At 44.6% G+C, this 21836-nt stretch overlaps 1 protein-coding gene across 2 annotated transcripts in view; it reads right to left on the reverse strand.

The window, feature by feature from the left end:
• MAP6 (microtubule associated protein 6) overlaps nt 1-16053 on the reverse strand; it is a 68737-nt gene extending 52684 nt beyond the window's left edge. For both annotated transcript variants that reach the window (XM_055320340.1, XM_055320341.1), the window contains exon 1: nt 14873-16053. In XM_055320340.1, the coding sequence (XP_055176315.1) occupies nt 14873-15825 (953 nt within the window). In that variant the 5' untranslated portion in view covers nt 15826-16053. The remainder of the gene's footprint in view (nt 1-14872) is intronic.
• Between the last annotated feature and the right edge of the window lie 5783 nt (nt 16054-21836).

Here is a 21836-nt window from a genome sequence, read left to right on the forward strand (position 1 = left end):
AAAAGTATCCATGTTTCTGTCACTGCATCATCTGGTCCTTCCTCCTCCTCCCTTTTCCATCATCATCATCATCATCATCATCATCATCATCTTCATCATATCCTTCTCCCTACTATTGAAGTAGGAACAGTCAACAGAGTAAATCAGGACGTGCCAAACTGTGGACCTCACAGTCATCTCCCCAGAGCTTAGCCAAGTGTCTCATTCATAGGAAGTATTCAACAAATATGAATTGAATTGATGGAATTCATTTACTGACAGAGTAATACTCTCTACCCAAATTTGTCTATCTAGATAGAGATTAAGGTAGCATTTATAAAGTATCGCCTTCTGACAAATGTAGTTTGGGTTGGGACTATTATGATGTGTTAAAAGGCTCCCAGAGAATGGTGTGAAAAGATTAGATTCTCAGCAGCTGGAATCACCAGACTCTCTTTAGTTCACAGACAGCTCTTGGAGGACTCTGGAGAAGTGCTAGAACAGAGCTTCTGTGAGTTATCACCACAGTCCTCTAGAGGGTAGAGGTCTCTTCTGTGCTTTTCTTAGGTGCTTAATCCAAGGCAAGGGAATTTGTCCTCATGTACCTTCTAATAGTACTTATTCCTTATTTTTTTTTAAAGTCTTGTTCCAGCTCCTAGGAGAACCCCACATGAAATGGTCATAGCAGCCAGAGACTGATATTATTTCACAATGGTGACTCCTGTACCTTGTATCCTTGGTTGCCATGAGAGATGGGCTGGTTACCCATTATATATGAAGACAAAGAGACTTTCTCACACATACATCAGTGCCCTGTTGCTTTCAGTTGTAAGAAAACAAGAGAGTGACTATGTCACTTGGGAAGAATAAATGATGTGCTTAATAAGGAACAGTCAAACCAAGTATTCTCAGGCACTCTGGGGCAGAGGTTATTTGCCACTTAAATACAGTCTGAAACTTCGTAGCACAGAGTTCTGCCCTCAATAATACAGACCAGAGGGGTGCCTTAGTGGCTCAGTCAGTTAAGGGGCCAACTCTTGATTTCAGCTCAGGTCATGATCTCAGGGTCCTGGGATCAAGCCCTAGGTCATGTTGGGCTCTGCATTCAGCAGGGAATCAGCTTGAGGATTCTCTCCCTCTCTGTCTGTGCTTCTCCCTGCTTGCATGCTCTCTCTCTCAAATAAATAAATAAATCTTTAAAAAAAACCCAAAAACTATACAGATCAGAGATTGGCAAATTATAGTCCATGAGCCAATTACGGCAGCCTTCTACCTGATTCTGTTCAGCCATGAACTAAGAATGGTTTTTGTAGATAAATATTTGTAATCAATAGGATAAAGGGGAATACTAATTTTGAACATCACCTCAGCAAATGTTATTCCCCTATAAAAATCCATTCTTCTCGGGATCCCTGGGTGGCGCAGCGGTCTGGCGCCTGCCTGTGGCTCAGGGCGCGAGCCTGGAGACCCGGGATCGAATCCCACATCGGGCTCCCGGTGCATGGAGCCTGCTTCTCCCTCTGCCTGTGTCTTTGCCTCTCTCTCTCTCTCTCTCTCTCTCTCTCTCTCTCTCTGTGACTATCATAAATAAATAAATTTAAAAAAAAATCCATTCTTCTCATTAGACCTATATTACCAAGTATTATATTCAATTATTATTATTATATTTTGAATTTCAACATGAAAACTTTTGGGAGGGCTGCCTGGGTGGCTTAGCGGTTTAGTGCTGCCTTCAGCCCAGGTTGTGATCCTGGAGACCCAGGATTGAGCCCCATGTCGGGTTTCCTGCGTGCAGCCTGCTTCTCCCTCTACCTGTGTCTCTGCCTTTCTCTGTGTGTGTCTTTCATGAATAAATAAATAAAGTCTTTAAAAAAAAAAAACTTCTGGGAAATTTGTTCTCTCTTGTTTTTATATAACATATAAGAGCTGGCCAAGCCTAAAATATAGATCATCTACCTCTTTACAGAAAGTTTGACAGTCACTGATCTAGACCTTTCCAGACTCATCTGCTATATCACTCCTCATAGTCAGAACACTGGTCATATCTGAATCTCTATGATTCGCCAAATGCATATCTAGCTCTCCATGCTCCAGCTGTCCCTTCTGCCTGGAATGTGCCACCTCCCTGCCTGCCTGATTGTTTTGCCTACTGAAATCTTCCCTGATCCTTTAAGTCAGACTCGAAAATAGTTATAGAAAATCTTTTATTTAAGCATTTCATGGTTCTCTTCCCAGAAAGTCAGAATGTGTGCACACTAGAAGGGCAAAATTACCTCTTTATATTAGCTGAATAGTACTCATACCACTTGGGATAATGATGATGAGAATAGCTGCAACTTATTGAGTGCTTACTATGGGCTAGGTACTGTGCTAAGTAGTGTACACACATCATTCATTCATTTGTTCAATTAATATCTATTAAGCATCTCCTAAATACCATGCATTAAGCTTGGTACTGGGAGTACAATGGTAAATAAGACAGGTCAGAGAGTCACAAGTCACAAACTCAATGGAATATTTAGTCTTTCAACATCTTTGCAACGTAGATATTATTGATCCTATTTTACTGTTGAGGAAACAAAATCAGAGAAGAGAGGTTAAGTAACTTGCCCAAAGTCATATAGTTAACAAATGGTGAGCAGAATTTGGATGCAAGTCCCAAGATAAAGCTAGATATCTGAGAGGAGCTGAAATTACTATGAAATTACTAGTAAGTATTATACTCTTAAGTGGCTTCATTTGTTCTCATCTCATTGTTAAACACCTTCGGGAAGGAATATATATTCCTGACCTCTTGCCCTCCCAGTGGAACTAACTCCACACTTTTGGCACACTACACAGGTACACCTCCTTCAGAGGTAGTCCATGATTCAGGTTGAAGCAGAACCCCCCTTCCTCTATGTCCCCTCAATATCTTGTCCATACTTCTACCAATGCACATACTACTAATACTATAATTTTCTTAATGTTTCTCTCACTAGAGTTCTTTTAGGATAGGTACCTATGTATAATTCATTTCTATATCCCTGGGTCCTAGCATAGTGCCTGATATAAGATATGACGGATGTTTGCTGAGTGAATAAATGAAAGATTTTCATTGGTTCTCTCAATGAAAATGATAAACATGGCCAGCACTTACTGTGATGGGTGTGCACTGGGTGAAAGTGATATCTGCTCCCATCTTCATCATGACTCTGAAGTTGCTACTATGCAATTATGTCCATTTTACTGATGAGAAAACTAAAGACTTTCTCAAGGTCACATAGATTTGTAAGTTACACAGAAATGATTCGAACCCAGTTTCAGTGGTCAGCAAATCTGTCACAGGACACCAGCACACCTCCCAGGACTCCTCCCATTATCCCATCCATGAATCTTCAACAGAATTTGCCAGCCCTTGTTGTGGTCCTAGAGGACTCTGGTCTGATTTTAGCCCTCAGAAGGCCCTGCTTTAGACCCTTGCATCCATGTTACCTGCCTCACAAGATGGCAAACTCCTAAGAGTGGGGATTATGTACTCCACACCTTAAATCCTCAGAGCCCATAGCTCCAGTCTTTGCATGCTCTGAAGACACTGCGTTGAACTTGGAATAAAAATAATATTAAGCCCACTGCATTATTATTATGACATTATGATCAAATAAATCCAATCTAATTCCCTGCTTTTATAGCATAAGCCTCTTTCACAATGAACTAAAAGCTCTGAAGGATAGGAGGGATTTAGAAGGATGATGGGAGGAGGGCAGGAGGGAAAATTGTGAGCAAAATCAAGCCACTGTTACATGCAGGGCTTGTCAAGGCCTAGCTCAGACTATGATTTGGCTAGATCATTTGCTGGGGCCTCTGTGATTTTAATGTACAACCAGAACTGAGAACCCCCAGGAAAAACCATCAGGTGTGTGAGGGGAGCACTGAACAAAATGCTGGAAATGCCAGATAGGTCAGTTCATGGAAAGTCTTGACTGCAGCCTGAGGTGCTGGGCCTTGTTCTAGAGTGGAAGGGAATCCATGGAGAATTCAGGATAAGGGGTATAGTGAGACCAGTGACCCTCTCCCACTGTAGAAACAAGCTGGTGAATGAGGATGGCATGGACCATGGACTTAGGAGAGTGGGAAGCAAAAAGACAACAGGAAGGACCTGGGGCCCATAGCAGCCCCCTAGGAATGGCAGCAAACTGGGGGTATGTGGCAGGCATCTGCTTGAGCTATGCAAGTAAGGCATAGTGGTGGGCTGGGAAGAAGAGAAATAGGTTCCTGAACCACCTCCGCCATTGACTGGTTGTGTGACCTTCCTGACCCTAGTTTTCATCTTTAAAGAGAAAGATGTTCACTTTAAAAGGTCATTATGAAGTCTAAATAAAAAGATATGTTAAAGCAATTGGCAAGAGTCAACACTTGGTAAATGAGGTTGAAACTCAATTATGTCTCTGTTCTAACATTCTGCTCCTTTGCATTCTTCCATTGCCTATCTTCTGCCTCTCATAATGGTCTAATAGAGAACGGTTCCTAAGGGTCAAGAAGAATATAAAAATGCACTTTAGGATATGCCATGACATGGGCCAACTTTTTGAAGTCATTGCATGAAACAGACGGTGGCCACAGAGAGCAGCACAGTGAAGGAGGCAGTGTTTCAAGGAGGCACTTATGGCAGGTGTTGTGGCTTGGGGCCTGGGCCCAATTTTCCCACCAAAAGAGGTTACACCAGGCTTGGTCCTGCAAAAGCCTCCTCCTCATTCAATCTGGAAACAAGTACAACTTGGCAATGGGCTATGCTAGGACAACGAGGAGAGGAAAGAGTACTCTGCTATTTTTTTTTTTTATGATAGTCACAGAGAGAGAGAGAGAGAGAGGCGCAGAGACATAGGCAGAGGGAGAAGCAGGCTCCATGCACCGGGAGCCCGATGTGGGATTCGATCCTGGGTCTCCAGGATCGCGCCCTGGGCCAAAGGCAGGCGCCAAACCGCTGCGCCACCCAGGGATCCCCAGTACTCTGCTATTTTATATACATGTAGGGTAGCTCCTGCAGGGAACCACAGACCAGTGGCAGGGGAGGTGGGAAGCCAGTACAGTGTGGGGGCCTCTGCTCTCACTCCACATAGACATCAAGGTCTGACTCTTCTTCCGCCTATCCCTGATGTGTCAGTGGGGGTTGGGCTTCGGCCCCAACATTCTCTTCTTTTCACCCTCTTTATTCCCCACCTACCCTGATGCCTGTGGGTTTGATCCCCACTGACAGCTCCATGTACAGACCTTTTCTGTTCTGTCTTTTCTCCTGAGCATCAAACCTAGGTCTCCATTTATTTGGTTTGTACTCTTTTTTTTAACTTTTGGTTGAGATATAACATACATAGAATAAAAACTATAAACCTTTAATTGCTTGCATGTGTAGATCCATGTAACCATCACTCAGATCAAGATATAGAACAATTCCAATAACTCAGAAGGTTCCTTTGTGCTCCTTCTCAACCAATCACTCACTCCACCCCCCCAGAGATCACCACTATTCTGATTTCCACCACCATCCACTCCTTTGGTCTGTTTTTGAAATCCATATAAATGGAATCATTCAATAAGTTCACTTGCATCTGTTCCTTTCATTCATCATTATGTCTGTGGAACATATCCATATTATAGAGTACTGCAGAAATTTTACTTTTCATACAACAGTGGTTCTCACTAGGAACAATTCCCCCCCCCCCCCGCAGAGATCTTTTTGTAATGTCTAGAAACATTTTTGATTATCAAAACTTAGCAAGGGCGAGGGTGTAGTGGGGAATGCTATGGCATGGAGTAGATAGAGGCCAGGGATGCTCCTCCCAACAAGGAATTATCCAGTCCAAAATGTCAGTAGTGCCAAGATTGAGAAACTCTATGTATTAGTTTCGTATAGCTGCTGAAATGAATTACCACAAGCTGAATGACTTAAAACCATGCAAATGTGTTATCTTATAGTTCTAAGCTAAAAAGACTATAATGGGTCTCACTAGAAAAAAATCAAGGTGTCAGCAGAAGCAAAGTGTTCTTTCTGAAGACTCCAGGAGAGAAGCCATTTCCTTGCCTTTTTCCAGTTACTTAGCAGCTGTCTGCATCCCTTGGCTCATGTCACCCTTTCTGTCTTTGAAGTCAGCAATGTCTGTTCAAGTCTTTATCACACTGCATCACTGTGACATTGACTCTTTTACTTATAAAGATCTCTGTGATTACAATGGGCCCATAATCCAGGATACTCACCCACCTCAAGATGCGTAACTTAATGACATCTGCAAAGTCCATTTTGCTCTGTAACATAGTATATTCCCATGTTCCAGGAATTAGGATATGGACATCCTTGGGTAAGGGGTTGAGAGGAGCATCATTCTGCCTATGGCTCCTTCCATAGGATATTCCACTCTATGAATATGCCACAATTTATCTACCCCATTGTTGATGGACATTTGGGTTATTTTTTCTTTTTAGCTATTTCTAATAAAACTGCCACACATATTCTTGTACAATTCTTCTGTTCTCATTTACGTTGGGTATGTATTCAAGGGAACAGTTGCTGGGTCTTAAGTAAAACCTATGTTTAACCTGAGTGGATAATGCTAAAGAGTTTTATAAAAGTTATTCTATCAGGTTACACCCTAAATCATCAAGGTGCATTTCATTTTCTACTGAACAATTCCATGTCAATCTTGTAAAAAAACACGTCAAATTCAACTTGTCCAAAACTGTGCTATCTAGCTCAGTAATGACTGTTTCCCCAGACATCCAAAGCATGAAATCTGAGAAATGTCCTAGACTCTTCCCTTTGCCTTTCAGCCTACTTTCAATTAGCCACAACATTAGTGTATCCTTTATCATCAGTGCTTGGTGACATTCTTTCCTTGCTGGAACTTTTTTTTTTTTTAAAGATTTTATTTATTTATTCATGAGAGACACACACACACACACACACACACACACACACAGAGAGAGAGAGAGAGAGAGAGAGAGAAAGAGAGAGAGAGGCGTAGAGACACAGGCAGAGGGAGAAGCAGCCTCCATGCCGGGAGCCCGACACAAGACTCGATCCCAGGTCTCCAGGATCAGGCCCTGGGCTGGAGGCGGCGCTAAACCACCAAGCCACCTGGGCTGCCCCCTTGCTGGAGGTTTCATCATCTCTCACCCAAACAACAGCTTCTTCCTCGACTCCATGCTTCCAGCCTAATCCCCTCCAATCCATCCTTCCCACCACTGTCAAAGTCACCTTTTCCAAAATCCAAAACCTAATCCTGCTAATCTTGCATCTTCTCTTTGCTTATAGGACAAAAGAGCTGGCCCAGCCTACCCACCTGGTCTACCCTTCACCATTCTATCATCATTCTATGAGACCTCTAAATCCTCCCTGCACAGAACGGCTTACAATGTCTCTTCTCATACATTTACTCAAATTGATCCCTTCCCCACAATGCACACCCATCTTTGACGATTCAGCCTGTCAGTTCCCTCTCTCCTGAACTCTTATGCTGACAGCCCTCAAATCAAGTAGACTTAACTATTCTCTCCTCTGTGCTCCACCATACCCTGCATAGACTTTTTATTAGGGTGCTTTTCAGCACATTGTCTCTGCCTAATACACATAAGCCTTTTAAGAGCGAGGACTGCTGCTTTGTCATCCTAGGAATGAGCCTGACATAGAGTAGGCACTAATCAATGTTCACTGGATTGAAACTGAGTTGAGACAATACATGTTAATATGCTATGGATGATGTGGCAAGTGTCGAGAAAGATTAGCATTAGACAAAGTCTGTGTCTTCAGCAGTTAAAAGCCAAAAGGCAGACAAGAGGCACTGTGGGTCCTAAGCTCTAACAGGGAAGTAATAGTACCATTTTTGCAGAGTTATATAAAGAATGTAGGAGAAAATGCATCTAAGATTCCTAGTAGCCTGCCAGGCACATAGTAAGCACCCAATTAGCTACTATTCTTATTTCCAATGGTGAAAAGCAGCATCTTTAGTGAGCATCAAGAGAATTTTTAGTTTGTTGGCTGAGGCCCATCATGTAGTTTTCTTCATTTAGTAAAGAATTAGAAGCTCACCTGTCTACATTTATACAACTGACATAATTTGTAAAGCCAAAGCTGCATTGATTATAGAGATAAGTCATTAATCTTAGTGGACATTTCCTGGAATATTGTAGTTTTGTGTCTGGGAAATCAAGTGATTCTCAGTGATTGCAGATTTAGAACTATGACTGGTTTGACTCGTTTTTGTTTTTTTTAATTAAAAAAATTTTTTTTCAATTTTTATTTATTTATGATAGTCACAGAGAGAGAGAGAGAAGCAGAGACATAGGCAGAGGGGTAAGCAGGCTCCATGCACCAGGTGCCCGACGTGGGATTCGATCCTGGGTCTCCAGGATCGCGCCCTGGGCCAAAGGCAGGCGCTAAACCACTGCACCACCCAGGGATCCCCTTGACTTGTTTTTTAAAGCCATTTTTTCCTCCTGAGAGAGCAATCAAGAATTACCTGTATCTTATCTCCTCTCCTTTTTGTGGGTTAGTCTCAGTCAACATTATAACTCTGAGAGTTAACTGCACAAGGTCAACCAATCCTCTAGCAAAATGCTTTGCACATAGTAAATCCTCAGTAAAAATTTCCAAAGAGGCATAAGGCATTGCTAAGTTAGGTACTCCATGTGGTTTCCATATCTCTGTTCTGATTTCCCCTTCTGATCACTCCTTTTTTTGTCTTTTTCATGGCTATTCCTTCTGCTGTCAGTACCCCCCAAATACTTATATTCCTCAGGGCTCTGTTCTCTGATGTCTCATTTTCTCTACTCCCTCTTTGGAGTTGATATAAATATGCATGCAAACATTTCAAACAAAAAATAGCAAACCAAATTCAGCATCATAAGATATATTTTTACACAAGCAAGGTTTATCTCAGGAATGCAAAGATAGTTCAATATCAGAATACTCTATTAACAGATTCAAAAAGAAAAACCATATGATCATCTCAATTGATGAAGAAAAAGCATTCAACAAAACTCAATACCCATCCACATTTTTAGAAACTGTTAGTAAATTAGGAAAAAGAGAAGTTTCTTAACCTAATATGAAGCTGTCTCATAAAACACAGAGCAAACCTCATACTTAATGATAAAACTTTAGAAGCATTTCCACATCCCAAGACAAAGATGTCTGTTATCAGCTACTACACCCTATGTCCTCACCAATGCAGCAGTATATATACACACACACATACACACACACACACAAGATATATAAATATTGGGAAAGAAGACAATAAATTGGTATTTACTAAAGACATACATTATATCCACAGACAGTCCAAGTGAGTCTGCAGACAAAACTAATTAGAGAGCATGATAAGGTTGCTGAATACAAGATCAACATCCCCAAATTAATACATATAAGCAACAAAACATTAGAAAATGTAATAAAATGTACTCTTCACAATAAGAAAAAATAATTGAAAATATCTTAGACAAAAAGACAGGATGATAGTTTGCTATTAGGTCAGAATAAGAGCATAGAACAGAGATCCTAGAAATATGTTCAAGCATATGTGACCCTTATATGATAGAGGAGATTCATGGAGACATTAGTGAGAAAAAGCTGCACTTTTAGAAAGGGTGGGAGGATAAATGAGTTTCCATAAGACAGAAAAGAAAATTAGATCCCTACTGCATTCCATATATAAAGTTAAAATCCAGTTAGAATACTAAAGACTTAAATATGGAACAATGAAACTTAAAAAACGTGTGTGTGTGTGTGTGTGTGTGTGTGAGAGAGAGAGAGAGAGAGAGAGAGAGAGAGAGAGAGAGAGAATGGGAGAGAGAGAGACCCTTGTGCAGAAAATTACAAAATGTAAGTGAAGGATATAAAAGGCTTAAATAAATAGCCACCAACACTGTGTACATGAGAAAACTCAATGCCTTAAGGACAGCCAATATTTCCAAGCAGTATTTTTCCAAGTAAAGCTTGAGCTTCACCTGCATCAAAATTACCAAGACTGTGTATTAAAATATAGTTTCTTAACCCCTACTTGAAACCTACTGAATCAGTATGCCTGAAGATGAGGCCCAGGAATCTGCATTTTAGAAAACTTGGGTGTACTAAATTTTGAGAACCTTTGCTTTAGAGAAGTAGGTCATAACCTGAATTGCACCTGAGAATCGCTTTGGACTATTTTTAAAATATTCATATGCCCAGGCCATACCTCAGACCAATAAAATCAGAATTTCTGGCAAAGCACCTATGCATCAGTGTTTTTATTTTATTTTTTCAAAGATTTTATTTATTTATTCATGAGAAACACAGAGAGAGGCAGAGACACAGGCAGAGGGAGAAGCAGGCTCCATGCAGGAAGCCCGATGCGGGACTTGATCCTGGGACTCCAGGATCACGCCCTGAGCCAAAGGTAGATGCTCAACCGCTGAGCCACCCAGGTGTCCCAAGCATCAGTGTTTTTAAAGTTCTCCAGTAATTCCAATGTGCAGTCAAGGCTGAGGACCGTTGCCTGGGTGAAGGTGCCCATATTCATTTGAACATTTACTTCTAGGGCTCATCTAGTAGAGACTGGACTTTATTTTGATTAAGGCAGGAATAGCTTCCTTACATAAAGGTTATAACTCATTCATTTGGTATCCCCACGTCCTATCTGATACATACAGGGCCTTGGCCCTCCATTTTCTGAAATAAATCCAACTAAATAAAATTGTATGAAATGAATCAATGTGAATGAATCAATGTGCAGGTGAATAAAATTTTCACCAAACTCTAAAAATTCTATTGGATTCGGCAAACTTCTATGGCACCCAGGCTCAATGTTACACTATGAGAGGTATACAGATGAGCAAACACTTCTCTTCCAGCATTTGTGATCTGCTGGAGGAGGCAGATATGAACAAAAGCAGGCAATGGGAGTGCATAGAATATAAAAAGGGAAAATAAGAAAAATTAGCTCTGAATGACAGAACCTGGAAGGTATCCTTAAAGATTCTGTATCTGAGATTGGCCTTGAAATATTGCTGAGACTTGCCCAGGAAGAAATTAGGGAAATGGGCAGTTGCCCTAAAAGCACAGGGCAGTTCTGACAGCAGAAGCTAGGTCAGACAGGCCAGGCCTTTCTCTATAGGGCACGGAAGATTGTAGGGCAGATATGAAAGGCTCCTTTTCTTTCCAATTTCCTTGTTACTGCTCTCATTTGTCAAATATTTTGCCTCTGGTTTATTAATTCTACCTCCTGGTGCCTCAGTTGATTTCTTCCAGGAGAAATTTCTCATTAGCATTTCTATGGGGAGCACCTGCCACCCCATCTAGCCCTATTAACTGATGTCTAGGGCAATGGCACTGTCTGAGAGGGGAATTTTAATCCCTTCCTCATGACTCATCTCTTTTCTAATTGAGAATTCGAGGTCTAAAGTCACAAGTGGCTGCCCAGCGAAATCCAACCTTAACATTAAAAGTGATAACAGAGACATGCTTCTCAACTTTATTACATCATCTATGTAATATGAGTGTACTAAAAATTAATCAACTTCATGATCGTGAATAACGAAAGAGATTGAGATAGCACTTAATGCAAAATCCTAAGCTAATGTGGATACATTATGAATTACACAAATTGGGAAGGTTTCTCAAAATCATAGCGTCAAAGGACATTTGAGATTATCTACTGACTATATTGTAGGAGAAAAACCAATTAGTATGTATATGACTCTGCATGCTGAATGTGTATTTTACATTATATACCAATATGTTAAGCTGATGGATTATGTGCCCTTTATTTAAGCAAACTGCTCCCATTGATGTCATGTGACAGATGTCACTTGGAAAGCCCATGAGATGAACCAATCACCATGGTGTAAGCCACCATGATTTATGCAGAGTGGCAGAAGAAAAGGGTTTGTAAATCAAATCATCTTTGAAATGGAACCCAACCTGGCTTCTAATAAGGGAATGTAAGACTCATCTCTGCCAGCCATGGTATACTTAGATTTAGGAGATATTCCGAATCACAGCAAGGGAAAGAATATGAGATAACAGGGAAGGAAAATCAATGTTCCAGATAAGCCTACAATTTCCAGGCATTTTTTTTTCTTTATGGGATATTTGATTAATTGATTATCTAATTTCTTCATGTCTACCTTCACCCAAAGTGCATTTCCCTATTATTGGTTAATTTTTCTTCTGAAACAAAAAACAATGTTAAATTTCACATAAACTTTGTCATGCACTTAAATTGTCCATTAAGGAAATTGATGTCTCTTAGCAACTCATTCTCTTAATGCTTCCAAACCTTTCTGATTATACAGCAAAATGGAACTGCTGGCCCCAAAGTCACATGCATAATTAAATTTTACAGAAGACCCAAATGGGAAAAAAAATTATTTTAAGGCGCTCAGAGAATTTTTTCTTTGACAGGTTGGTGGAGTTCTGATAGCCACTAAAAATAATCATTCTCACCAGCTGCAACAGCGGAGCCTTCCCCCAATCAATCCCATCACTTGCAGTATGAGTATAATTCTAACTGTAACACCTGACTTCATACTGTACAGTTAAGGTGGTGTTTTCGGGGAAGAGGCCATACGGAACAAAGATGTAAGCCAATATATTTGGAGTGGGTTGTATCCGAAGGGTAGGTCATCCCTTGACTGTCTAGCCAATTTCTCACGGACAAAGCAAGTCCTACTGACTTGGAAACATAAACTGCGTAGGACGACCAAAGGAGATTTGAGAATTTGGGATCTCTCTTGATTGGCATGGATTCTGTGGAGGTGAGGAAGGGTAGTACCCTTCATTGTTGAATGTTAAGGTTCCACCTGCCACAGGGTAGTAGAATGGGAGCAGGAAGACGAGGAAGCCAGATTAGAAATCTGCAATGTTGGGCCATCTTAGGGTTCTCTGGGAATGAAGTAGGGCCTGCCTTGTAAACAAGAAAGTCATGGTGGAATCACAAAACTACATCTTGGCTTTGTTTTTTATGCCCCTTCCTTATTTGTTTCCTTCTTTTCTTTTTGATCTTCCTTTGGTAGTCGCATAAAGATAACATGAAAATTCCACTCCTGATGGCTGTGAACCAAGGAAAAGGATCTTGCCTGACCCAAAGCCAAAAAAAAAAAAAAAGAAAAAAGAAAAAAGAAAAAAAAGAAAAAGAAAAGAAAAAAGGAGTGCACTCCTAAGGGGGACCACTGTGGTCATGATAACAATAAACCAAGGGAGAAATGCCAGGTGGGAGGTAGAATTCAGGACGATGGAGTAGGAGCCAAATATTTGCTGCTCCTTCTCATTGGGAAATTCTTTCTAGAGTCAAAACCTGGGAGACAGATGAATTTTTGCCTTAAAAAGAGAGGATATCTATCTCTGCTATGCTTCCCTCAGCATATGAGGGAGTGGTTGTTATGTTCACTGGAGAAAGACATCAGTCTGATAGGAGGCTACATATAGGGTTTTGGCAAAAGACACTAACTCTGCAGTCCTCCCAACCACAGTCTCCTGCAGGAAGGAGACAACTGGCTCTGGCATTGATGAAGGACCCCATTTTGAACACCTCTGGCTCAATTATTCATCATGCACATCCTTTTCCCCAGAGACCCTAAAACCCAATGTTACATGCTCTGAGTCAAATGTGATCTCTCAGCTGCTTAATCTGGGTTGAAACATAAGGAGAGGATGGAGAGCTAAGCATTCAAAAATGGTACTGGATGTACAAAGGGTGAGAAAGCAATTTGGAAGGGCTGAGGCTGCAGCACAGGGAGAATTCTAGAAGGATGGAGAGAGGGAGAGGGAAAGGAAGAGGGAGGGAGGGAGAGAGGTAGGGAGGGAGAGAGCAAGAGAGAAAATGGATATGTGCTTTCTTGAAGGCATTCATTTACAGGGAATTTAAACGCTAAAGAGGGGGTTCTTGGTGGTAACAGAATGAGCAACACAACTGAAGAACATAAAGGGAAAGGAGAAAGGAAATGCATCAACGGGGAGAAGGCTGGAGGTTTCTAGGAAGTGGAAATCAGAACAATGAGGCATCAGACACAAGACCGTAATGGCGCTAAGGCATTCTAATCACCTACTATGTGCCGGGCACAATTCGCCTCGGCCATCTCATGTAACCTCACAATGTCTAGTGCAGCGCCTGGCATATAGTAGGTGTTCAAAAATATGTCAAAGTTTAATATTTGATTAATAAATGAATAAGCAATTCTAGGAGAACAATCTATTATCAATCACATTTTGCACATAAGAATCTGAGGCCCGGAAAAGTCAAGAAACGTGCTCAGTGTGTCACAGCTACCAGGAGGAGGAATAGATCTGACTTCAAAGCCTGATGGTAGATGGAGGAGGGTGATCTCTAAGAGCCCTGTGGGGAATCGAGAAAAGGGTGTGGTGCTTGGATGTTTCCCAGGGACCAAGAGAGGGAGGGAAGGATGAAAGGCCAAGTGAGCCTGGCTGGGGAGGAGGGGGCCGGCCACTTCTTCTAGGAGGATGGGGCCCTTCGGAAAGGCCGATGGCGGGTGGGCAAGAGCTGAGCCAGCGAGTGGTGGCCTCCAGGCCAATGCAGCTAGTGAGGTGGGTGGGGCGCAATGGCACAGCCTGCAAGAAACTGCAAAGGGTCTCTGCTGAGCAGGTGGGGATGTGAGGTGGGACGGGGTCGGGGGGAGGGGGAGAGGGGCTAAGGTGGTAAAGGGAACGCCCTGGGCCGGCCGGGATGCCTAGAACCGACAGCTTTCACTTAAGAGCGAGCAGAAAGAAGTCCGCCCGGGAGGTAGCAGGGGCGCGGCGGGGGAGAGGGTGTGGCCTGGGAGGGAGGGGCCCCGGGGCGCCTGCGGCGCGCAGAGCCGGCGCGGGGCAGCCTCAGCCGAAGCGGAAGCGTGGCCGGCCCGGGCGCCCGAGCTGCGGCCCGAGTCTCACCTGTAGGAGCTGCCCGCCGCACTCGCCACCTCCTCGCGGATTTGCCTGTTGAGGGCGTCCGCCGCTGCACGCCCCTTGCCCGCCTCGGGGGCCGCGGCCTGGACCGGGGCCTGGGCCTGGGCCTGGGCTGCCGGCAGCGGCGTCGGCTCCGGCCCCTGCCCCTCGGCGCGGCGCAGCATCCAGGCGGGCCCGGGCTTCCTGCGTGTGTCGCGCTCGTCCCCACCCGAGGGCTTTCCCGCCGCGGGGCCCCCAGCGCCGCCAGGGGTCGCCTCCTGCTCCGGGGCCTCGGCGGCGGCCTGCGCGGGCCAGCGCTCCTGGCTCTGCGGCCGGCGCTTGGACGCCGCGAGAATGGGCCCCGACGCCTGGGAGGACGTGGGGATCTGCACGGGCTTGGGGATCCACGGGTGGTCCCCGCGGCGCGGCAGCGGCCAGGCGCGGAAGTCCTTCTGGTACTGGGTCTCGCGCTCGAAGGGCGCGTCGGAGGGCTGGTACTCGCTGCGCGGCCGGCAGCTCGGCTCGGGCCGCTGCACCTTCCAGGCGCGGTAGTCCTGACGCATCACCGAGTCCGCGGGGCCCGCGCTCGAGGTGGAGCCGGAGCCGGAGCCGGAGCCGGAGCCCGGGCCGGGGCCGGGGCCGGGGCCGGCCGCGCTCCGGCCGGGGGGCGCCGCCGCCTCGCGATCGCCGCTAGGCCCGGGCGCCGGCCCCGTTGCCCGGGCAACTGCATCCAACTCGCCCTGGGCCGGCTGCGTCTCTATGGCGACCGCCCGCGCCGAGGGGGGCGCGTGCGCCGGCTGCGCCTGCTGCGGCGGCTGCGGCGGCTGCGGCGGGGCGCTCGGGGCCTCGGTGGCCTCCGAGTACTTGGTGAAAACCAGCGGCACGGCGATGTCCGCCTTGTCCAGCTGGTTCCAGAAGCGGGCGATGCAGCAGGCCCGCGTGATGCACGGCCACGCCATGATGCGGGCTGCAAAGCTGGCCCTCCCTCTTTCTTTTTTGTGGTTCTAAAGCAAGTCTCTAACCTCACTTCAGTCCCTCGGCACTCGACCAGCCGATCCGGCTCCCACAGCCTTTCCCTCGGTGGCCTGAGCTACCTCCTCTTCTCCCTCAGAGAGCACCCGGGAAGGTCAAGCTATCACCGGGACAAAAGTCCGTAAAGTCCCCCGATTGATTACCGGCTGCAGACGCCTCCGGAAGCCGCCTGCAAAGGTCTTGGGAGCGCAGTCTGCTGCGGCAGCGATGGGCGAGACGCACAGCGTCCCGGGGTCCCCGGGCGAGGGCGTCTGGGTCGCGCCCCTCCCTGCGGCGGCGGTGGCGGCGGCGGCGGCAGACCCCGGCCAAGCGAGGCGACGCGAGGCGAGGCGAGGTGGCTGCGGGCTTAAGCCATGGCGTGGAGGAAGGGCCGAGCAGGGTGGCCTCAGGGGCCACGGACGAGGCTCTGTTCCCCCTCTCCGAGGCGTCCCGTCGCAGCCAGCCACCGAGAAAGGGCTCGGAGGCGATCACCTCCAGCGGACACCGAGCATTGCGGCGGCCGCTTCTCCCGATGGTGCTGCAGCCACTGCCGCTCCGTGTCTGCTGCAGGGAAGCGGCCCCACCCTTATCTACTGCTCGGCAGGGAAAAAAAAAAAAAAAAAAAATCCAGGGAAGACGCCGAGAGAGAAAGCGCGCTGCAGAAAAAAATCACCTGCTGTCGTCAGCGCGCGCTGCCGGGAGCTCGCTCTCGCTCTTTCCCTCCCCCCTGCGCTCTGGGAGCTCCTCCCTCCTCGGCTCCTAGGCAACAGCGGAATCTGGGGCCTCGGTGGGTTCAAGTCCCAGGCTGGGGACGACTTGCCGTCCTTACACTGGTCCCTTCCCCTCCAGGAGCCTCAGGCTCTTTTGTAAAATAGGGCCAGTCATGGAGGAGGGGAGATTCAATTTTTATTTTTTATTTTTTTATTTATGATAGTCACACACACAGAGAGAGAGGCAGAGACACAGGCAGAGGGAGAAGCAGGCTCCATGCACCGGGAGCCCGACGTGGGATTCGATCCCGGGTCTCCAGGATCCCGCCCTGGGCCAAAGGCAGGCACCAAACCACTGCGCCACCCAGGGATCCCGGGAGATTCAATTTTTAAAATATGAAAGATACCCCTAGTGAAATGTCTGTCCCGGAATAGATGCTTTTTAAAAAGAAAGCTGGTGTTATTGGCCAGTTCCTGGGGCGGGATTTGAACTCCAGTTTGGCTGGCTCCTGATCCAAGCACTTGTCAGTCATGCAAGAACCTTGCTCAGAGGTGTAGGGATGTGAATCCCCAGGCTGGGGGTGCCCTAGCTGTTCCTTTACGAGAGGACCTTTCCGGGAAGGGTGTCTTAGTGCCTCCCAAGAACTACCCAGTCCCTAGTCAGCTCAGGGGCCATACGTGGGAGAGACAGGGGAAAGAAAATTCTTGGAAGGGGCCTAAGTGTAAAAGTTGAGGGTGGAAAGGAAGTAAGGGGACAGTGTCCTAGGACAGGGTAGGGCCTAATGCAGAGACCTATTGCCCTGTTCCTGATCCTTGGCTTTTGTTCTTCCTCTACCTAAGAGGCACAGTAGACTTTGGAGTCAGGCAAACTTGATTTGGCTCTGACACTTACTTCTGTGTCACTTGGGCAAGTTGGGTCATCCCTGGGCCTCAGTAGCCTCATTTGTAGAATGGGAGAAATAAGAGCAATCTCAAAATGGTTTTGTGAAGATAGTTAAGGACTCAGAGCAGAATCTTTGAGTCAAATTGAATCCACAGTGATTCAAATTCTGACTTTTACATTCCTTAGCTGTAGGGCCACAGACCTACCACTGCACCTTTCTGATCTTTACTTTTAGCTGTGAACAGGGGGTACCAATTCTGAACTTGCAAGGTTTTTTTGAGAATTAAAATGAGATAATGCACTAAAAATACTTACTACCACATCTGGCATATAGCAACGGTTCGATGAATGGTAGCTATTAGTATTCAAAGGACCCACCCAGGAAAGCCTACGTGGAGCTTCCCAAGCAAGAGAGCCACTTGGACACCTTCTCTAAGAAGACCTCTTATTTTTCCAAGTGCCTTTTGGCCTTGTCTTGATGTCCCTCCATTTATGTTTCCTGCACTGTCTTCTACTCTCCATCCCTAGCAAGATTCACTGACCTTCAGGTCTGTTTCTCTCCAAGAGAGTCAGAGTTTTCAGCATCAAGTAAGCTGGAGGCATTGGTGTTTCTGGGGAAGAAAGTCATTTATGTGTTTAGATTGGGAACTGACGGCAAAACACCGCTGGGTTTTGTTGTTGTTGTTGTTGTTTTAACCTTTGAATCAAACAGGATGAGAAGACAACTCTGATTAATACATTATCTGTTGAACTTCCTCCTACTTGGGTCTTTGTTTTTTTATTATTTGATTTGAGTTCCACAAATAAAATGATGCTTGGCACTGTTTTCCCATCGCTAGGAGATACAGTTCTAAAAACAACATAATCTGGTCTGACCCTCAATTCTGCAGGACTCCATGGGATTTGGCTGACAGCTTTCCAATAATGATTTTCAAGGCAACTAGAAATGAGAAGGAGAAACTGAGAGTCGTTGAGACTTTACCTTTGTTTCAGGCAGCAAGTCTAGTCCTGATGCCCACTTGGTACTCTGGACACTGTGGAATACAAACGAATCCTAGCACTCAGGGAGCCCTCAATTAGAGAGGGTATGTTATGGAGAACCCGGAGACAAACAAATACTTAGCAAGCAGTATGGTCAGTGTATCAGTGGTTCATTCTCAAGGTGCTAAATGACTAAGGAGAGATGAGTAAGAACCCCTCCTATCAGAAGTGTAAGAGTGTTCCAGGCAACATCATTATCTATATCACCTTCCATATTCATTAATTTAGATTTTTTAAATAAGTATTTTATTTATTTATTCATAAGAAACACACAGAGGAAAAAAAAACACAGAGAGAGATAGGCAGAGACATATGCAGAAGGAGAAGCAGGCTTCCTACAGGGAGCCTGATGTGGGACTCCATCCCAGGACCCCGGAGATCATGACCTGAGCCAAAGGCAGATGCTCAACCACTGAGCCACCCAGGTGCCCCATTCATTTGGATTTTTAAAACACATTCAATGGTACAATCTTCTTGAACCACTGAATGGCCTGATAGGATAGATAAATCTTTTTTAAAAAAGATTTTATTTATTTATTTGATAGGGAGAGAGAGAGAGCACTAGCACAAGTAGGCAGAAGGAGAGGGAGAAGCAGGCCCTTCACCGAGCAGAGATCCCGATGTGGGGCTTGATCCCAGGACCCTGGGATCATGACCTGAGCTGAAGACAGATGCTTAACCAACAGAGCCACCCAGGCACTCCAATACAGATAAATCTAATGGTTATTTGTTAACATGGCTTGCTTAGCATCCATTCTGATGATGACAGTGCCTCCTTATTTGACTTTTGGGGAACATTCCTTTCTGACTTCAAGTTCATATGATTTGGATGGGATTAATCCACCTTCCAGAGTTGACTATGTGACCCAGACCTACTTACCAAAGTACTGCAACCCCTGACTGCCTAACAGTCTCAGACCACTTGACTCTTCTCGAATGTTATGTGAGAAAGAAGTAACACTTCTCTCTTGTTTGGACCACTGCTTCGAAGGTCTCTAATATATATATATATATATATATATATATATATATATATATATATATAAATTAGTCATTTGTACATTTGGATCTGGCCATGCTTAAACTAACTTGAGGGATATGAAAACAGCATAGAAGTAAAATACAGGAAAATAATATCATGTCTGATGGGAGGGAGTGATCAGATTTCAAGTATTCTAGGGTCGTTATTTCCTTGTAATCAGTAGAGGTACTGATTAACTTATTAGCCTAAAATGTTTATCAGCTTAAAAATACACATTAGAAGAAAGAAAAAGGAACATAGAAAACTTCATTAGGGCCAGAAAAAGGGTAAAAATAAGCAAAGAGAAACATGGCAAATAGCAAAAACAATATAAAGTGCAGAAATATTTACAAATAAAAAAAAGAAATATTTACAAATATATCAGTGATTGAGGGTAAATGTAAATAATCAGAACTCTCTGGTTAAAAGACAGAGAATGTAATATTGGAAAAAAAACACAAAACAAAGCAAAATGCAAACATACATTGTTTTCATTAAAACATATTGACACATATGGGGTGCCTGGGTGGCTCAGTTGGTTAAGCTTTGGACTCTTGGTTTTGGCTCAGGTCATGATCTTAGGGTCCTGAGATCCTAAGCCCCTGACCCTCTTGCACCTGCATCACTAAGCAAGGAGTCTGTTTGAAATTCTCTCACTCTTCCTCTGCCCCTCCCACTGCTTGCGCTCACACAAATTTATTTGAGAGAGAGAGTGTGTGAGCCAGAGAGAGAACATGAACAGAGAGGAGGAGCAGTGGGAGAAGCAGGCTCTCCATGAGCAGGGAGCCGGATGTGGGGCTCCATCCCAGGACCCTGGGATCACAACCTGAGCCAAAGGCAGATGCCTAATAGACTGAACCACCCAGGCGCCCAAATAAATAAATCTTTTAAAAAAAGACATTTGACACATAAACATGGGTAGGGGGACATGATAGGAAAAGACATGGTAGAAAATAAAATAACCAAAAGAAAGCTCTGTACAATTACATCGCTATCAGGCAAAATTGGTCTTAAAACAAAAAGCATTACTGAAAATAAAAATGGTCATTACAGTGGCACCTGGCTGGCTCAGTATGTGGAGTGAGCAACTCTTGACCTCGGGGTCATAAGTTTGACCCCCATGTTGAGTGTAGAGATTACTTAAAAAAATTTTTTTATAAGTGGTCATCACATAAAAATAGAAGAAACAATTCATCAGAAATATATAACATAGTTTGCATCTAACAATATAGCTTCAAAACATATAAAGCAGGGGATCCCTGGGTGGCTCAGCAGTTAAGTGCCTGCTTTCAGCCCAGGGCATGATTCTGGAGTCCTGGGATCGAATACTACATCAAGCTCCCTGCATGGAGCCTGCTTCTCCCTCTGCCTGTGTCTCTGCCTCTCTCTCTCTCTCTGTGAATCTTAAAAAAAACATATAAAGCAAAACTTGGTAGAATTTTAAGAAGAAATCATAAATTCACCCTCATTATTGGAGAGATTTTTTTTAACATGTCTAAATAACTGGTAAAACAAACACATAAAATGTTAGGAGTGTAGAGGATAAATTAATTATTTTTTTAAAAGATTTTATTTATTTATTCATGAGAGACACGGGCACGGGGGAGCAGAAACATAGGCAGAGGGAGACGCAGGCTCCATGCAGGGAGCCCGACATGGGACTCGATCCCAGTACTCCAGGATCATGTCCTGGGCCAAAGGCAGGCACCAAACCACTGAGCCACCCAGGGAGCCCAGGAATGTAGAAGATTTAAACAATAAAATGGACCTAATGGACCTTATATTCAACAATTAGAGAATATACATTCTTTCCAAACTTACAAGGAATGTATAAAAAATTGACCATGTATGAAGCCACAAAGCAAATATAAACAAGTACCAAAGACAAAAAAATCCTGTTTTCTGGTGACAGTACAATGGTAGTAGGAACCAATAACATGAGATAGTCACAAACCTCCACGTATTTAGACATTTTTAAAAAGATTTTATTTATTTATTTGACAGAGACAGAGTGAGAGAATACAAGCAGGGGAAGTGGGAGAGGGAGAAGCAGACTCCCTGCTAGGCAGGGAGCCCGATGTGAGGCGCAATCTCAAGACTCTGGGATCACGCCCCGAGTGGAAAGCAGACACTTTATTTATTTTTATTTCTTATTTTCTTTAAAGATTTTATTTAGGGCAGCCCGGGTGGCTCAGTGGTTTGGCGTCTGCCTGCAGCCCAGGTCATGATCCTGGAGAACGGGATTGAGTACCACATTGGGCTGCCTGCATGGAGCCTGCTTCTCTCTCTGCCTGTGTCTTTGCC

This window comes from Nyctereutes procyonoides, unplaced genomic scaffold (assembly GCF_905146905.1).
Source record: "Nyctereutes procyonoides isolate TBG_1078 unplaced genomic scaffold, NYPRO_anot_genome, whole genome shotgun sequence".
NCBI lineage: Eukaryota > Metazoa > Chordata > Mammalia > Carnivora > Canidae > Nyctereutes > Nyctereutes procyonoides.